The 20,750-nt window shown below is 41.3% G+C and overlaps 1 protein-coding gene across 1 annotated transcript in view; it reads right to left on the reverse strand.

Annotated features, from left to right (window-relative positions):
- LOC117471708 (potassium/sodium hyperpolarization-activated cyclic nucleotide-gated channel 1-like) overlaps positions 1–20,137 on the reverse strand; it is a 69,581-nt gene extending 49,444 nt beyond the window's left edge. Inside the window, exon 1 of the mRNA XM_034116901.1 lies at positions 19,419–20,137. Coding sequence (XP_033972792.1) covers positions 19,419–20,137 — 719 coding nt within the window. The remainder of the gene's footprint in view (positions 1–19,418) is intronic.
- Between the last annotated feature and the right edge of the window lie 613 nt (positions 20,138–20,750).

Raw genomic sequence — 20,750 nt, forward strand, 5'->3', positions numbered from 1 at the left:
AGTTTACAAGAGCATTTCACACTTATACGTGTGTACATACATATATAGTGTACACACAAACATCTCAGTTTCATGTCTATTGCACACACACGCACACACACGCACACACACTGGAGATACAGTGACAGTAATTGGAATTCTTCAAAGTAAAAGGGTACTGTTCCAGCTTGTTGTCAAGTGGAGTTATTTTTAGACAGACCTTGCCACCACTGTGTTTGCTCATGTTAAGAGTGAAAGCCCAAGAGGATAAGAACAATTTCAAAAGAAGAAATGCAAACGTAATGACATTTGTTCTTCATATTGCCATGTTCTCTAATATTATAAATGCTAGATAGCCTTTGCCCACAGACGACGCCATAGCCCTCACCACAGACGACGCCATAGCCCTCACCCTCCACACTGCCCTCTCACACCTGGACCCGAAGAACAGGAACACATATGTGAGAATGCTGTTCATTGACTACAGTTCAGCATTCAACACCATTGTGCCCTCCAAGCTGGCCATCAAGCTCAGAGACCTCGGGTTCAACAGCGCCCTCTGCGACTGGATCCTGAACTTCCTGACGGGCAGACCCCAGGCAGTGCGGGTGGGAAACATCACATCCTCCACCCTGATTCTTAACACCGGTGCCCCTCAAGGCTGCGTGCTCAGCCCTCTCCTCTACTCCCTGTTCACCCACGACTGCGTGGCCACACACAGCTCCAACACCATCGTGAAGTTTGCTGATGACACGACCGTCATCGGCCAGATCACAGACGATGACGAGACGGCATACAGAGAGGAGGTCGAAAACCTGACATCTTGGTGCCAGGAGAACAACCTCCATCTCAACATCAGCAAAACAAAGGAGCTGATTGTGGATTACAGGAAGCAGCAGGGAGAGGGACACGCCCCCATCGCCATCAATGGGACTACGGTGGAGAGAGTCAAAAGCTTCAGGTTCCTTGGGGTCCACATCACTGAGGACCTGACATGGTCTCTTCACACCACCACCATCACCAAGAAAGCTCGACAGCGGCTCTTCTTCCTCCGCAGGCTGAGGAGGTTCAAAATGGATTCCAGGATACTCTGCAACTTCTACAGGTGCACCATAGAGAGTATCCTCACTGGCAGCATGACGGCCTGGTACGGCAGCTGCACCGACCTCGATCGTAAGGCTTTACAGAGGGTGGTGAAAACTGCACAGCACATCACCAGGACGGAGCTGCCATCCATGGAGGACCTTTACTCCCAGCGGCTCAGGAAGAAATCACTACGGATTATCAAAGACCCCCACCACCCCAGCCACAAACTGTTCTTTCTGTTGCCGTCTGGCAGACGTTACCGCAGCATCCGGGCAAGGACAAGAAGATTCGGAGACAGTTTCTTCCCGCGGGCAGTGAGACTGTTAAAAAATTGAACTGTTGAAACAACTTCAAACATTCAACTGCTACTCAGTAGTATGTATCTAATACCTAATATATATATATATCATTCCAATAACTTGTATATAGACTCATACTGCACTATTCCACATCATAACTTTATTTCATTTTTATAACTATTATTATTTTTGTATTGCTCTTGCTCTTATTGTTATTATGTTATGTTATTATGTTGCATTGTTGGAGAAGCCTGTGACATAAGATTTTCAACTGCATAATTACTCTGTAGCTATGTCGGATTGACAATAAAGAACCTTGAACCTTGAACCTTGAACCTGTGTTGTCATCCCGCCCAGCTACACAGCTTACTATTCGCTTGCAGCACTAGACAGGTAGCAGCGAGGAATTAAGAGTATTTGTTTCTTTCAGTAACTGCGTCGGTTTTGGTTTTGCCATTTTCATTAACTGTGATGACCCAAACGTGGGTTTTTATTTAGTTCACCATAATAAATATCAGTTCAAAGAGACTTGTAATTTTTCTTGAATTGTGTTGTAACTTTAATCATGAGGCAACTGCATATTGCAAAGCATTACCACAACAAATAACAAATAAAGCCATTACAATGCTTCTTAAACATAAAATGGAATAAAAAAGTAGAGCTTTTACTCTAATATTCTTTATCAACAAAGAATGTGTTATTTCATGGATGGCACGTGCACACATGTGCAGACACGTTACATTATCACAACGCGACAGTGTCTACAGCCACACTGGTTCTGAAGGGCTGCTATTAGTGCTTCAAGATAAATGCTAACATCAGCATCACATCAATTCCTACGGGGACAATACAAATATTTGCTAATTACTACTAAACGCAAAGTGCAGCTGAATCTGATGGGGATGTCGTTAAAAGTCATTTGGAGAAATGGACTTTGTCCTTAGACCAACACTCCCCCATCAATCGAGCCACAACACTGCCTGGCAAATAAAAACAAATGCACTGGGTATCAAGAACTTGGTGTCTTTTGGCACCAGAAAAGAACAAGACAGACGAAGGGGCAACACAAATATATCTGGCTTCAGTTACATTTCACTATATGAAGGAAAAACAGGGTGAAAGAAATAGAAAAAGGAAGATTTGAGAGTTCCTCAACACCTTTGCAAAAAGAATAGCAAGACAGAACGCTGTTTAAGAGAACATCACTCTGACAGGAGCGACACACAGCTAACACAGCTACCACTGCCATCTGTTTGATTAAGCCCCTCACTTGTTTTAGGAGTGTCGGGATTGCTGGTAAGATTAAAAGCAGCTGCTGTATACTCTTTGTGAAAATACGTTATTTATTTTTTATATATGAAGGCTATGTCCACATGTTCAAACATACAAAAAGAGAAAAAGCAATCAGAGCATGGTCCTTTTTTGTGGTAACATTGGATTTTTTTGGTGGAAATATATCAATCTACTGATGGAAGACATCTTGACATTAGTCAGATCGAGTTAAACACATCCATTAAACAAATATTGTGAGTGACCTACAACAAAGTTGCAACGATAAGGGAATCGCTCAGTAAGCAGAATTTCAGAGAGCTGCGTAGGAATCCTTGTTGACTTTAAGTGATTTTATGTGTAAATGTAGACTCGCTATACATGCACATGTTTGTGTGTGTGTGCGTGCGTGTGTATGCATGTCTAGAGTATTTGCTCATGATTTCTCCTTTTCACTCCTGTGGTCTAATGGAGGTCAGGTCACCTAAACATAGCAGGGATCCATTTACTGTGTTTTATTATTCACTGGGACCCTGACATGGAAGAACATTGTTCTATAAATACCGTTGTGAGAGTGCGGGATCTTAGGCGGATATTTCAAAGGCATTAAACAATCCTGTATCTCTGTGTGCTTCCCAAATCAATGACTCACACTTTGTGGTGCTATACCACATGTCTGACAGCAACCTAGCAGTGGGGATGTGAAGGTGATATTCCTAGGTGTTAGCGGAAAGAGAAACATCTCATTTTAATATAGATTTATGTATCAGATACATGCACGAAAAATACCAAACTGGTAATATGTCAAACCAAACCAAACCTAAATGTGTGAGGATAAGTCAAATTTGTTTTAATCAAAGCTATGCAATTAATACTTATTCTATGTATAATAATTAGTGACCAAAAACCGCTGATGCCTTGACTCTTTCTTACATTTTCTACATTCATTAATATTATTGGTTGCCTTTGCTTGGAAACAAACAGTATACAAATAAAATAGACAAGTGACAAAGTGCTTGGTGAAAAAAAACAATTCTTAAGATTAATTTATTTGACAAAAAATCTATTATAACCACGATATCTGGAATAAAAAAGCTTGGTATTTTGTCTAATTATGTGGGGAACATCATCTTTCCTCCCCACAAGTAAGTAGACTTTGAAACGAGGCCCAACAAAGCAGAGAAACACTGGAAACATTGAGAAGAAGAGGCAGCAGAACAGCTCACACCTAACCTGTTGTTGTGCTGAGAGTTCAGTGTTCTGATGAAGGGAGCCCTGACATTTGGCTGCCTGTAGGGACAGAGCCACAGCCCACTCTCCGGTGGGGTGACCAGGGACAGCAGGAACATGTTGTCCCCCTCAGAGTGCATCGGACTACACGATAAGCCTCTCTCTTTCTCCTCACCCTGCTAGCCAGGTTACCTGAAAGGCATTGTGAGAGCCACCACAAACATCCTGAGATGGACAGACACTTCAGAATAGCCTATATTTAAATTAGTTGGCAAATAGGATACAAGAATGAGGTGCATATACAGTTCTCCCTACACTGTGACGGGCATTAACAGGGGGTATATCTTAGCATTTTTTCCTGCATGCTTGTGTAGACTTGGTCACATTTCGCTTGTTGAGATGTCTATCTGTCGGCTGCATGCACACAGATCATCTGTCATGTCAGGTACAAGTGGCAGACAGTATTTAAAGGTGCCTCCCTTTATTATGCAGCACACTGACTGAATGGGAACAGCAGAAGAGCAGGGATCCAACACTGCACTTCTATTAGGGCACAAGCCAACTTTGTGTGCACTTTAAATGTCATTTGCTCCTGTGACATGATTGTATTGTGCCTTTTTTTGCAAGAGAAAGTTGTTACCCTTTAGACATATTAAAACATGTGTGGTTTCATTTTCACTGTGTGGTTGCATTATCATGGGTCCTGAGAATTATGTGACGTGAATAGCACAAAGACCCCATTTTATTTGTGACCATCACATGCTGGGATGCAGTTCACATGTTTTATACCCAACAATGGATTTGTATACATCAACTTAAGGTTTTGGCTTATACCAAGTCCCTAATGCCACCAGTACTCTCTTTTTCTCTATGAAACTATCAGGATTTAATAACTAAAGTGACTTCAGAGAATTAAAGTTGATACACCAACACTTATTTTAGGCTTGTGTGCAGATGTCATGATCAAGAAACAATGTATAAAGTCAATCATCATCATTGCCGAATAACCAATCTGTTAAGTGAAGTCTGTTTTATTGGACTGGTGCATCACAACTAATATAACTGCCTGATCTCAGATAGGGTTTATTTCTGTGTCATTGTTTACATATCTGCAATGCCATTTGAACAGTTTCTTTTTTTTGTTTTAGCTTAGTTGCAGATACAGACCAACATGTTACAATACATTACATTACATGTCACTTGTTAGACGCTTTTATCCAAAGCGACTTACATACTCAATACTGTGGGCAATCCCCACAGGAGCAGTTTGGGGTGAAGTGTCTTGCCCAGGGACACAACGACATGCTGACTGCAGTGGGGTTTGAACCTGTGACCCCCTGATCCGAACACCAACGCACAACCCACTGCACCACACGCCTCCGTATATGTTGTCATACCTAAAAATAAATCAGGCCTTCCCTAGCAATTGTGAAAAAACCCATATGATTTCCCCCAAAAATGTGATCTTTCCAATTCCAGTTTGGTCAAATTCGGTCAGCCAACCCAACTTGAATACATTTTGGGCGATGTCTCTTTTGAAAGACATTAACATTGACTGTTAGTGGGAGACAGGACATGATGGATAATGTTATTTGATGGCGATAAAACAAAGTTGTGCTTTGCATTACCCCAAGAAGTGACTTCTCAGTCAACACCGATTGTTAAAATTGACAATTTGAATGACCCCAGCAGTCTTCTTATTTTTCTTTGTGATGACCCCTTGTCTATAAAATCAGTTTCTTAAGCTGCAGAAGCTTCTTTTGTTACTTTACTGTTCACTTTACTCTTTGGAGCTGTTAAGGAATAATTATTCTAGATATCTAACCCTTTGCTCTGTGACGTTTTATGATCTACTCTGACGTCTGTTATCTCCTTTAAGGAAAGGCCTTGGTGCCATATGTGTTGTTGTCACCAGTTTGTGACCGGTCAACTTGTCTGGCACGAATGGTACTTGTTGTGAGAACACTGAGGCACTTCTTTATCGGTGTTTGTGAACTCTAAGATGTGAAATCTTTGAGGCCATGAGTGTTGGACGCAGGTGGCTCAGTGTTCCCAGCTGTTTAGTCTACTCCTTCAGAGATGTTGATTACTCTCTGTGAACCAGTCAAAAGGTCTAGCATAGAGAGAGGCTCTTCAGAATTGACGTGGCAACTCTACCGTGAAGTCAGAACCTCTGACTCTTTGACTTGTGATGTGAATCCTCCGGCCGAATACTCTGAATAAACCCATCAGTGTTTGACATCAAAAGCTCCAACTCTCACCGTGTCTCCTTCCTGAGTCGGTGACTCCATGCATTGCTACACAGAAGTTTCCCCCACAGGATCTACTTTCTTTAGTAGCTGCAGTTAGCTGTAGTAGCACCATTTTAAATAAACCTACTCTAAATGGCAGCTAAACCTAAATGACAACTGAAATATCAACAGCATTATAAAGTCCACCACCATTCTTGAATGAATAAATGAGAAGGACATCATCCAAAATTCAGCATCAAAGTCTATTGTGAGAAAGAAAACAAAACTTCGGCTACACTTAGTCAGAGGAAGAGGTAGGCTTATCTATGATTACGCCTGTCACACTAACAGGACAACAACATCTGTTAAAACAACAAAGAAAGCTGGTGTATTTACCATATACGAGCGGGCCATTGTTTTAAACAAGCCAGTTGCAAACACATCTAGATTTAACTGTCTGGAGAAGAACAAAAAAAACAGGTTTAAAGGGTTAATCCTATTTTTGTTGTCACCCGCTCCAATGCACTGTCATAACGGCGCTGTCTTTGCCAAGCACAGCCAGCAGGCATACTGCAAGCACATCACTGACACTGGGGCTGTGCAGTCGCAGGTTGCTATATTTAGGTGAGTCACGCTGTTTTATCAAACCCAGGCAGATTTCATCAGAGGAAGAGGCAAATCTCCCCAACCTTAGGCTAAGGGGAAACAGAGGGATTTACTATATACCTACAGAGGGGAGAGGTCAAATCAACTGAAAGGAGTCCACCTTACCTAACGCCGCTAAAAGAGATCCAGAAATAAGATTACAAGTAGATTTATGGTAGGACATGAAGGTGAGGGTAAAGCGTATGATTTTTTCATTCAGCTCTAAAGCTCAGGACTGTTATTCAACACAGCCAAGAGAAAGGCAATGTCACATCTGCTGCAGTAGAACATGTTCCAATAGATAGAGATCTGACCCCTTAAAGGTAAGCACTGACACATGAGAAAGAAGAAGGCGCCGAAACACACGAGCCTGGGATCAATCTGGAATTGATTGACAGGTCTTTTGACTCACAGATTAACACTTGACAACTACAGAATTATAGATTAGATAGAAACACAGCAGGGAAAGCAGAATGTATCGATCATTAGTATCATGTGTGGTCATCTGGAAAACAGAATGCATGGTTGACTTAGCATTTCAGTTGTAATGTTCAAAATATACTTTCATTTAGAAAAATAAATCTTCCTGTTCTCACTCTCTGTGGGTCAACAATTGTTTGGATATTGCTCATCATTTAATGCCACAATGTGAGGCTACAGTATGATCACTGTACAGTTGGCTTTGGTATCTAAAATTACCTTAAAAAGTTGTTCTCAACCATTTAGTTCTAGTGTAAAAATAAACTGGGCAGTAAAGATGTGTTATGCCTCTGTCAGCTGTAATGACCAAAACAAATATCCTGCTTACCCTCACACTTCACTGCCTTTGATTATTTATCCAAGTTTAATGTATTCAGGATCATATGTTCTGACTACACGCTTTGGAGCGTTTGCTGACACAGGGTCTCCCACACCAGAAAGGCTTCTCAATTCTCTACTTTCCCCTCCTCGACTCCTCGACTCCTCGGTCCTCCGGTAGTGACCCGGAAATATATTTCAGCGCGCCATGAAGGACATCTAATTTCTCTAACCGCCTGCTGCTTCCACTCCTCTCTCCTAGGTTCCCCTCCTCGGCTCCTCCGCTCGCATCTCCTGTGGGCGGGACTAAGTCACGAGGATAGGAGTCGAGGATAGGAGTCGAGGTGGGGAAATTAGAGAATTGAGAAGCCTTTCAGGTGTTCTTGTTATTGCCTTCATCTAATTTGATCACAGGGTTTATTTGCAAAAAAATCTGGCAAATGTCTTTAATAGTGAATTTATATTATTAGTTTGAAGGGAATTCAAACCATTTTGTGGTATTATCATCACTGAAATCACTGCTAACCATCTTGAGAAAACTCTTGAATGCCACAGTGTCTGTCCCACACAATCCACAAAATGCCCAATTTCCACCTATTTAAATTATGTCAGCATAAACCTGCTCTTATGTTTGAACAGCTTGGACGTGTAATCACGATGAAATCACCAAAGCTACTTTGCAAACTGACCATGATGTAATCAGGAATATTTTGTGGATAGTATGTAAATTGTAATCCCTGTAATGCTACTGTATGATGTCCTTTTGTTGTTCTGTTTATGTTTTTAATGTTTCATGTGGAACCTACTTGAGCAGGTCTCCCTTGAAAAAGAGATCAATGATCTCAATGGGATACAACCTGGATAAATAAAGGTGTGAAATGAAATGAAATGAGGAAGCCCACTGAGACTTTGAAGTAAAGTCTGTCCCTTTTTCATACAGGTGGGACTTTTTTACTAGCGTACCATGCTGCGAATGGATATGGCCCTTCCTACATCCAGGACATGGTTAAACTGTACACCCCAGCACGTGCACTCCGCTCGGCATCAGCCAAACGGCTCGCTGCACCCGCACTGCGAGGGGGACCCAAGTTCCCATCAGCAAAAACACGTGGGTTTGCTATCCTGGCTCCAAAATGGTGGAATGAGCTCCCCATTGACATCAGGACAGCAGAAAGCTTACACATCTTCCTGCGCAGACTGAAAACTCATCTCTTTCGACTCCACTTCGAGCGATACAATTACCAACAAAGCACTTATATACTAACAAAGGACTGGCTTATCTAAAGCCAGTTGAGTAGCACTTGAAATGTGTTGGCTCTATGAAACCTGATGTACTTATATGATTCTGTTTTCTTCAAGTTTGCATCTTCTTGGTCGAATGCACTTATTGTAAGTCACTTTGGAGAATGTGTTCTGTGTTTGGGATAAGTGGGGGGGGAAGGGTATCATGCTCCTTCTTGATTGTGTTACCCTGTGAAAATTAAATAACTATATAAGTAAATAAATACAAAAAATAGATGTTTATGAAAAGAGGCGCCTTGTGGTTTTCCAGTATCCTTGTCCTTCAGCCCTGCATAGTCCCTCACACCTCTCCAGAATGCAACCTGTTCACTATCTGCACAGAGGAACAAAAACTGTAGTAGTCTGCGGTCAGAAAATAAAAATGATCTCTGTGGGGAAGACAGCGAGAGACAGTGAGTTCATGTAGATCACACGGGGAGGACACAAAGCTCTCCAGCCACTTCCATCAGCATGCACTTATCCAACTAGCATGTGCCAGTATCTGCTGGACTATCATTCTGCCACTAATTGCATCAGTGTTTTATCATGATGCCTTGTTATCTCCCACAAGGTCCTTAGGGTCATGTCAAAGGGGTCCCCTGTCAGCCACAGAGTGTGTCAGAGGAAACACCGGCCAGTTCCTCTCGACTGAACACAAACCCCCCCCCCCTTCCCCCCACTAGCACGAGCCAGAAAGAGCGAGAGCAACAGGCTTTCTTTTAACATAGATGAAGAGCTAAGATAATGTGATGTCTATAATACCAGGGGCTGGACACAATGCACACCATCACCTCCCGCCCTTGCTCTGAGCTGCACCAGTACTGTGCCATTATCTTCACCACTTCAGCTGCTGCAATCAGCAAATGGAGCAGCCACATTGAAAGCCTTATCCACCCATCTCCAAAACGGCGAACTGAGGTCAAAAGGTGACACGGAGAAAAGAGACACCAAAGAAGAAGAAAAAATAAGGGGAGAGAAAATGTGGAAATAGTGTGAGAAAAGTAGACTCTGTCGAAAATATATGGACAAAAGGACAGGGACAACCAACAGAGGACAGGGTAGAGAGATCCAAGTCAGTTCTGGAAACAGTGGTCATTATTATTCCTTCCGCACTGTTGTTTAGAGCAATATTAAAACAAAAATGAGAGGTGAATATGACCAAAATAAATACAGCTTAAAAGCTGATGGGAAAGCCTCACTAAGAAGACACTCGGAGCATGAAATCAAATCAAATTGGAGAGGAGATGCAGTTTAGCTGATTTTTGCTGGTCTGCGTGAGTAAGCAAACGCGGAGGCTTATCTGACTGTTAAACCAAACGGGGCAGGATTTATCATGTGTATTTGTTAGCTGTATAATTTCTTGATTGTACATGATAAACAGGGTCAGGGTTGGATTTATACACAACAGCTTTGCGGCTGCATCCCTATTCAATCAAACACTGAGTAACTTGGTACAACCACTAGTGTGGGAAAAAGAGAACATGCAATCGACGATGGAGATGATGAAGATAAATCAGGAGTCCAAGCCTTAGCAGAGAAGACGGAACAATCTGTCTCTCACTACTGCATGTCTCATACTCCAGCCATTTGTCTGAGTCTTTTAGACCCTCAGCATGTGGCAGAAACAGGCCAAACACATTGATCCAGGAAAGTATTTATTGTGAATCACGCCAGCCACACACAGAGTTCTTTATTCAGCGCACTGGACTCTGGTCCTCTCTGAGTGGAAACCCCACTGTTTCAAAAGTGCTTTCGCTTTCTATACATTCTTACACCTGGAGAGGCTGTGTAAGGAATGATTGGAGAGAGTGGTAGTAGCAATAGAATAATAATAGGAGATGTAGAAGAATGAAGTGTTATGACAGTTTTGTTGAGAAGGAATATTGTTTCTCGCACTTTCTGCTAATCGGAATTTAATAACAAGTGTCTGTGTAAACTGACTTTGTAATAGTAAGTACATCTTAATGTAAAGTCATTTCTAATGTGTTTTTTCTCACATTGTGTCCACCCACTGGAGCAGCCTATCAGTGCCAGTTTGACATCTTGGCCATTTCCTATCTAGGCTGATAGGAAAAAAAAGCAATCCAATTTCAGAGAGACAGGGGGTGTGGGAATGCACCTGGGACACAGGCAGACTGAAAAGGTCAACCTGTATGTACTAGATATAGCAGAATCTGTGTGAGGAGGAACGACCGGGCGGGTGCTGCAGCGTGCATGCAGAGGTCACCCAGAGGGAGGTTTACATTTGGTTACTCTACTATACAATCTATGAATACAAACGCAGCGTATTTTTTGAGGTGGGGGGATTAAACAGTAAGCAGCACCGCTTCTCGTCATCTGAAGGACAAATCAGGCTCAAAATGAAGTTTTCAAATGATACTTTAATTTATGTTAACCTGCATGTGGGACAAAAGGATGGACATTCATATATTAGATGACCTTGTTTATATAATATATTGTATTTATATTTTAGTAGTTTGACATATTATAGTGAAATCTTCCTTTTCTTACCTTGTATATTGTGTATTCAGTACATCTGTCTATCTATATATATATATCTATCAATCTGTCTATCTATATATCCATCTATCTATTTCTTATACTGTGAGTGTTTGAGTTGTGGCCCCCCATTGCATTGTTAACATTTGAAAAACCTAAGCTAAGTTATCTTAATTATTCATTTCAACAATGGGGACAATTACTATAAAATACAATGTGCTGTACTTTCTTGATGGCTGTCAACCAAATAATATCTTCCTTATAAGTTTTTATTTTTGATGTGCAATAAATATCAATACACTTGTAATTACACATCAGTTTTAAAATGAATTAGTCTCAATGAGGTTATGATGCAGAAGGCTGAATCATGCCCGTAATCAGAGTAAAGAATGCCCTCTTGGGTATCATCGGTAGATTACACCTATATAATCTGTGTTGATGTTGATTGCTTTTCGACCAGCGCTGATTACTTGTCAAATGTCAGATTTAAATTCAAACTAAATATGTAAAATGAGATTTATAACCACAGCTACTATATGGATGGAAATGCAATTGTCACTGTGCCACAGGCCAAGAAGCGTTACAGGGAATTTCAGTGTTTAATTCTACAGAGTTATAATTAGCCGTAAGCCTTTTTGCACTATTTATATATTAAGTGTATTAGGTGTCACAATGCCCACACATCTAACTGTAACCGGTTTCATCCCATGCATGAACCAAATAGACAGAGGAAGTCAACATGAGTCATCAGTCCATTGTATGGAAAAAAAAAGTTGGCGCTTTTTTACCAATATCTCTTTTCTATTCCATTGCTTAAATAATGCAATAGCATTACCAGTAGCTTAATGTATGAACAAGAATACAAAAAAGTCATTTGAATGTCACAAACAAGGCTTGACTTTACTTAATGGTGGTAATTTGTTTAAATATATTCATTTCTTCCCTCATCCTACACCTTGAAGTGTTGAGATAAGTGAAACTGACCTCTGGTCACTGGGACAATAATCACATCTGTCCAGTGGCAAGAGATATAAATTGGACCCTGAAATGTGTTAAAAGAAGAAAAAAACTCTGGGCTGACTAGTGCTGTGTATCCACCTGGAGAGATTATAAATTGATGTTGCAGTGCGGAGGATGGTGGTATGGGAAGGACACGCGACATTACATTTGTCAGGTGACTAAAATACATCATGCCAGCAGGGGTGACGGCACTTAACAGAAAATGCTTCCAGCAGGCTTTCCCATTTTCAAAATGTATATGATGTCCAATCAATCAATATAATCTCACCTCGAGATTACCGTCACTTTGCCAAGGTTAAACTCAGCTCTCTACCTAATACGTAAAGCTGAATTATATGACATTTCAGGAAGGGGGAAAAACACTGACAAGCAAAAAAAAAAAGCCATTCTCTTACAGTTGTTATCTCGTGTCCTGATTTCACACTCCCACAAAAGTGTGCCTGGCGAGGTCACACAGCACCGTTCAATCATTCTGCCACTACGACAGGCCACCTTCCACCCACCGGCCACGCACATCATCCCTCGGCTCCCTCCATTAAATAAATTGTGCTGTAATAATCTCTTGGCTCCTAATATTCATGGATGAGCACAGCAGCCTATTTTGATTACCCCACTTTCAGGCACAGCCAAAACCGTCTGTAATCCTCATGTTTTACCCTCACTAAATGAAAGGAGTTATTTAATGCAGACCGAAATGAAAAGAGTGTCATTCATCATATGTAGTGTCAAAAAGCTTTTTTTCTCCTGCTTCCCATGCATATTAGCGATATAATAAGAACAAATTCTATGTCTCAAAAGGTGTACTTCTTTACTTATACTTGTTGTTTTGAGTGCATAAGTGGGTCCCGATGCCAAGCATGGCAACATGTTGAGAACTGGGATGGTGCACTCATTATGATCAAAGAGTTGAGTGTGGGATATTTCTCGCACTGAACAAACGGCATATTATACGGTTTATTGAGCAATCTCTATTAATTTTGTACCACAAATACGTTGCTAGAATCTTTTTTGGCAAACATCGCGCTATAAAGTTGGCAAACATTGGCAATCGTCAGTTCCGGTGAGAGCACATCAGCAAAGTGCAATTTGAGACAATTTTAAACAGTCAAAATTCAAACAATGCCTAAGTGTTCACAGTGAACAACATGCAGTGTACTAAGGGCAGTATCCAAACTGAGACACAGCAATACTCAATAAGGGCAGTCTGCACTCACTTCATGCATCCGTATGTTAAACGCTTTTAATCTTGCAATTTCACTGAAAACTTGTCAAAACGGTTTAGAAAGGCTCTAAATATCCAGGCTTTACATTCCTCTGCTGCATCGCCACAACCTCACCTTGACCTTTGTGTAACTCTCACCCAGACTATTACTCCTTTCACCACCGCAAAACGGGTATCACCGTTCATTGCAGCCGTGCATGTTTCTCCATCTAATTTTTCAATAAATCCACTGAACGCAACCTGGAGGTCCCACGAGACCCAAACAAATCAATAGGAAAACATACTCTCAAATCAACCGTATCAACCTGACTGAAATAGAGAATGCTGTTATTTAATCTGATCCAATACGCTAACAAACATAATAGACACAGACAGACACACACGCCCTTACTCTGGTACAGTAAGAGTACTGTAAACTAAACACAAAGCCTACAAATGGTAATGGCTGCTAATGCTTAGTAGTAAGCAGTAAGAATACAATGGCACGATGTATGCAGTATATATATATATATATATATATATATATATATATATATATCCAGATTGGCTTCTAGTTGTTCTTTTCAAGTACACTGGGCTTTTCATTTTAGTCTTTGGAGACATACATACGTGTTAACACTATGAGAAGCTGTCATATTTAGTTTTTCTATTTGCACTAAAGCAGGACATTAAAAGGGCTATGAGCAACTGTAGCAAGGAAGTAAGAGACTGGTAAATGATTTCAATAGGCACCAAACACTTTCAGAAACACATTGCACAAATTCATGTAGTCATCAATTTGCCTAAAATGTACTTTCCTTTAACGATATCACAGCCTTAATGTGCACATCAGTGACTACATCTGCTCTACTTTTCTTTGGTATATTTTCTGCAGAAAATAACTGAAGTTGTAACTTGTCTTTTCTGAGGATCTATTTTTGCCACTGTCCAGGTAGGAGTCTTCTGGGAAACAGAACTGGAGTAATAAAAGGCTGTTGAAAAAGTGGAGAGGGGATGGAGGGATTCGCCCGACGGTTGCAAAGGGATTGAACTGATTGACAGAAACTGCAGGACAGTTGACCCCCCCCCCTCTTTGATAGTGTTGACAATGTGGTTCCAAAGGGGAAAGATGGGGGATTATTAGATCCTTAAGTGCAAAAGTTCTCATGTGCGACACCTTGTTTTCCATCTCTCCAGGAAAATGTGGAAAACTTCAAACAGATGTGTCCTCTGGGCTCTGAATCACAAGATAATTAAAAGGCTCTTGACGAGCAGAGGGCTGCGTTGTAATATTGCGCCGCATCATCTGTCTAGAACTCTGCACAATGCTGCTGCATTGATAGAATCCACTCAAAAGGGCCCTATGCAAACAGTTAAGAAAATAAATGATCACCTGGTTTTCATCACGCACAGAAAGAGGACCCATTGTGTGAGAAAGGTATCATTTTGTCAATGAAGCACTGGAATATTCTATTATCTTCAAAAGGGGCAGTAAGCATTGTATGATTTTAATCTCAATCTCTATTTACGACCAAGGGCATGCAGCATCAAAAGGTCTCCGCATAGTAAGGTACAGCAGCATTCAAACAACAAAGTCACATTTTCAAGACGGTGACAAGTAGGTAGCAAAGCCAATATGCAAAAGAAGCATCCGGAGAGGAGCAGGATGAGGGGCAGTAACAATCCTTTCAAACCCCCACAGATGTGTTATGGTCAGCATGTGCTCAAGGACTACACAATCTTTCTCATTTAAAATACTTCTTATAATTGATTTTGTACTTGTCTCTTTTTTTCCAGTTGAGGATGTCACTCTCTGGTGACCACATCTGCTCACTGGGAGTCGCTTGTTCAAAGTGGAAGAAGGCTGTTCAGTTTTGGATCTGGAAATGAGGCTGTAGATTGGATTATGATGCCATTTTTAATCCATCTTTTTCCCTTGCAAGATATTGCTCCTCCCTTGCTTCTTAGCGTTATACAACTTGACAAGAGGAGATTTTGCTCAATTCGGATGCAGTGATGATGACTATGTGATTCCTTGTGACACTCTAATTTGAGATTATAGGGCCAGGCTTTGATGCAGACATGGGAAAAAAAACTTTTAGTCACAGAGACCCTTCTCTTCTCTGGACCCATTAAAAGGTCCCCCTCATCTCCTTGTGTACTTTAATTATAGCCATCTTGTCTCTGATCCTGATTTTGGCGGAATTAGGCATCCAACTATCATGTTTCTCCTAGAGTTCATTAAAAATAAAATACTAACTCATCTCAACACGCCGTCTTAACTCAATGACATGGTGTACTTATTTTCTGAGTAAATGGGCTTCAAATATAATTTGAAGCAGACCAATACTGATGAAATGGTTGATGTTCCTTCACTTATTAACCTTTAATCCATTGGTGATTCAAAGTGAGGAGTTTTTGTCTTTTTCATGTAAGTCACAGATAAAGAATTCCATACACAATTAGCCGAAGCACAGGTTCAATGCTTTTTCTCTGCCGATTGCTACATCTGTGGTTTTAATTGTAGTGTTGAGTGATTATGTAATCATAGCTCTGAGTGATTGAAGAACAAGCAAACTGATCTCAGACCAGCACAATGTTTAATTACGGTAAGATATAGTATCTACCCTCAGACCCCGAACAAGTGGGTGGCTAACCTCATTTTTTAGAGCACTTCTGTCTCATTGCATTTTCATTTATCCATTTATTTTGGACGCTCTCACAGAGAGAGAGAGAGTCACATGTCCATCTATTTCACTGAGCAGTGTATTGCCCCTGTTTCAGCATATTGCTCAAAACTGATGACTGGTGCCAAATCTCTGACCTTTCAGTATCAGGACAGTCTCCCCAAGCCCCAAATCACCCTTCCTCATGACATTTAACACAGTGAGTAAGAGAGCAGAGGGGGTCAGTGGAAACACAACCAGCTGGGAGGAGCACAACACAAATGGCAAACTGTCTAATTCATGTCTCACTTCCTGATGATGACCTGTCTTAATCAGTGTAGTGTTATAGTAAATCTGGAAATAGTTCCCAGAGAACAGTATGCTTAAGAAACCCCTTGTTTAACGGTTTGGCGTGAGCAGACACTAGATTTCGAAATGCAAAATCACAATCACCACTGGCAACACTTTAATAACAGTGTTGGCCACCTGGGTCAAATTCTGAGGTACATCTGAATCAAAAATCTAAGGTGGCTTACATTTTATACAAAATAGCATTTTCTTCTCAAATGCACAAGAAAAACTACATCATGACATCTGAGGGATGAATCAGCCATTAATATAATGTTCATAACCAGAGATGGGGTCGTTACTAAAAAAAAGTAATATATTACATATTACATATTACTTTAAAAAAAAGAGTAATATATTACACTACTTCGTTACTCTCTACATAAAGTAACTCGTTACTTTACTCGTTACTTTACTCGTTACTTTACTCGCAGGGCCGGCCAGCCCCTCCCTGCAGGCAGATCACGCAGACTGCTAAAGTTTGAAATGTTCTCTTTAGTTCAGTTTCCATTGTCGCATAAGACTGATCCAGATAGCTCTGACCATGGCTGTCCTCTGTCTCCTGCTATCTGTATTTTGCGCAGTATATCTCTGAACGATGCGATGGTGATTCCACTGTGCAAATGGGCAACATTACCTCTACTATGAAGGATGCTACAAGCCTGTCCATCTCTGCTTTGGTTACCGGTCCTCCAAATTCTTGCGGCGGCGCACTCACAACATCCTCACTCTGGGTTCGGGGGTCCTTAGCTATTAGCTTCACCTTAGCATGTGTTCTTTGCAGGTGTTTGTTGAGGTTTGACGTGGTGTTTGCAGCAGTGGATAACAGCTTCTGGCCTGGACACAGTTTGCACCTCACCGTCACATTCCTGTCTATTCTTCGGACGAACTCAAAATAATGGGCATACCTCCACCCCTCAAAAGTTATCGCTGACTCAGCCATGTTTATGCAGCACTGCACGCGGAGATGTGGACGTGCAAGTCGCGCAGATTACGTACATATAAACCTGCGGCGGAAACCCCTCTTGTCTGTCAGTGTGATTATGACTGATTTTATAAAAGTAACGAAGTAACGCGTGTCGGGGCAATGTTAGTAACTGTAGTGTGATTACTGAATTATAAAAGTAACGCGTTACACTACTCCGTTACCGACAAAAGTAATATTATTACAGTAACGCGTTACTTTGTAACGCGTTACACCCAACTCTGGTCATAACGCATCGAGATATGTTAGCCACTGCAGGTCTTCCTTCACTGAGGATAAACTGGCAGATAAATGTGTCTCTTTTTTACGAAGTCTTGGGTTTTTTCTCTGACGCCGAGTGTGTAAGCAACTTACACTCAAAACTCACATTTCTCTCAAAGTCAGATATCTTGTTATTCACACTGTGGTGTAAATTGAGTTTCTATATAACATGCCATTACGCCATCCTAACCAATCAAACACCAGGAAGACTAGACAACATTCAATGTCACAGACAAGGAGAAATACAGTACAGTAAGTGGAACGGTGACAGTCTTGCTCAATATCATTTTACATCAACACAGATGTCTCAACATGATTTATATGAGAGGTGCATGAACTAAATGCGAAGGCTGACACAGCTTGTAATGAAAGTGTTTCACCTGAATTATTAAACCAGAGCAAATTAGTTCAATTAAAACAAAAGAGAAGCTCCATTACCTACATATAATACAAAATAGATGTATCTTTTCAAACCTAATTTAATTCGATAGATTAAAGGAAGCAAATTGAGTGAGCACTTTTTATTAAAATCATATTATATGAGGCCCATCTAATAAGATTGTATACTCACTTGTGTAATAGTATATGTAAACTTTGTAGTTCAAGCTACAATCATACTGTTTGGCAAGGTGTACACAAACAGCTCACTAGAACTTCTTAGAAATTAATCTTCTGAGATCACTTTAATCAAACAAATGAATTTCACCAATTGTTTAAAAGCATATTATAATAATTCTTAAAGCCAAAAAAAGGGGTAAAGGACCAATCTAGTCTGGCTTCGCTGTTAAGAGACTCCATGTGGCCATACATCAAATGCATATGGCCAAATGCATATGGCCAATAACAAACTCAAGGGCACATACAGCAGAGAGGAATCTGCATGCCAACAAAAGAGGACATGTGGTCTTTCAGTTGTGCAGCCACAGTGGGTCACTACAACAATGCAGACTTACAATGTGTTGTTCTTTCCAAAACTGCTCAAAACTTTAACAATTACTCATAATTAAGACTAAACGGATATATATTATAATACAATGCATAAAAGAAGAATAGGAAAATCTATGTGCCTGAGAAAACAATGTTAAGTGGAGGCCTCATAGCTAACTCTAATCAATGATGAATAATGTCCCCTGTGCACAAGCTTCCTCAAATAAATAAGAAACCACTAACGGGCTTCAATTATGCATCCATTTGGATAGCATCTGCCCAGATAGGTAAATTGGCCTAATTAGAAAAGGTTGTGTTTTCTGTGTGTTGTTCTTTAACACAACACATTGTATACATGCCTCCTGAATAATAGGACCATATCCTGAAGCTAATGTAATTAGTTTACTGCTTATGAATATCATTATTAAATTGTAAGTATATTTAAATAGCAGTAAAGGAAATCAATTATAAATATGGCTTTGGTCAAATGTCATATTTTATAAATAAATGGGGTAAATAAGTAATGAAAGTGCCATGAAGCTGAATAAAACAATGAATAGGCTGCTCTGCCTTTATACAAGATATACACTGTGAGACAAATACTTTGAGTGGGAAAGACAATGATTTTAACGTGATGCTTCACTTTAAACCTTGTGTTGTTTGGGGAGCAGGAGTGTATGGTGCTGAATTTACCTGAAATCACTGTATGGGTGAATTATCCAAAATCCGGCGGATTTAACCCGCTCTTGTTCTCGTTCCACCGCCTTCTCACTTCCAAACATCCTCAGGGAGAACTTGTTGACCCCTGGTTGAAGCATTGCCCCTAACTGTCTGTGCATGAACCCTGCTTGAAATAATCTCTCGTCGTCCGGCAGAATTTGATCAATGTCATCCAACTTTATAAACCCTGACTGCTGTTCTGGTGAATCTTTTTGCGTACCACCACCACCACCACCACCACCACCGCCGCCGCCACCGCCACCGCTGGCCCCTTGCGCGCCTTGATCCGGCGGCCCATCACCGATGGCTCCGGGGGGGCTCTCCTCGCTCGGGGTGACATCCCCCTCGGTGATGAGGCGCCTCTCCTCCGCCGAGTCAGAGTCGTGCACATGGCGACTTGTGATGGAAGAGAGGCTGCCTCGAAATCTCCGACAATCTCCATTTGAGCTGGTCTTCATCGGTCTCCCTATGTCCGTCTCCATGATCACAGTCTCCCCACTTTTGGTCTCCCCGATGCCTTTGCAGCTTCCTCCAGAGGTCGGCGACGGTGACAGAAGAGGCTTCATCCTGAGACTCTTCCTCCGGGTGTCCTTGTCTGCGTCTTCTCCTTCCCCCATTATAGATGCTTTTTGTCCAATGTGCTGTGGCAAACTATAGAGCCTTTTACGCATGGAGGAGTGCAGCCTTTCCATTATGACATTGAGACTAAGTGGAGAAAATGAAATAAATCCAGGTTGTTATAGGCTGTATAGTAACGGTTGTTTCCACCAGCCTCCGCGCTTCCTATCTGTTTGTGAGAGCGATCAGTCTGGAGCTAATCTGAATCCCTGAAAGCCTGCTACACATGACATGGACCGCCGTGGCTCTACTGAAACAGATGAGGGATACACTTTATCATAATAAGACTACCAGACAGTTTGCATATGTCCTCACGCACAGCCTGGGCGGTCCGCTTGGCCACTGCGTCCCCGATCTTTGTGCCGTTCCGACATTGTGCGCAAAAGTGGAAAAAACTGCTTGAAAGTCACCTTAGCGTGACATGTGAGGGACGTGCAGACGGACGGTGATATGGAGACGAGGGAAAGGTCATGCACGACGAAGGATGCTCTTTTCACCAGACGTCTTTCTCCAGCTGACATCAAACAACGCGACACAATCATACAAAATACAGTAGAGCATTCCAGGGACCGCTGACATCACTGATCCATAGTCATGGTGCGTTTTGGCAAATTGTGAATATTCATGATGCTGATCTATTGGGTTGCCATAGGAGCGAGAACTGCAAATAAGCTCAGCCCACCTTGT

Source organism: Trematomus bernacchii, unplaced genomic scaffold (assembly GCF_902827165.1).
Source record: "Trematomus bernacchii unplaced genomic scaffold, fTreBer1.1, whole genome shotgun sequence".
Lineage (NCBI taxonomy): Eukaryota > Metazoa > Chordata > Actinopteri > Perciformes > Nototheniidae > Trematomus > Trematomus bernacchii.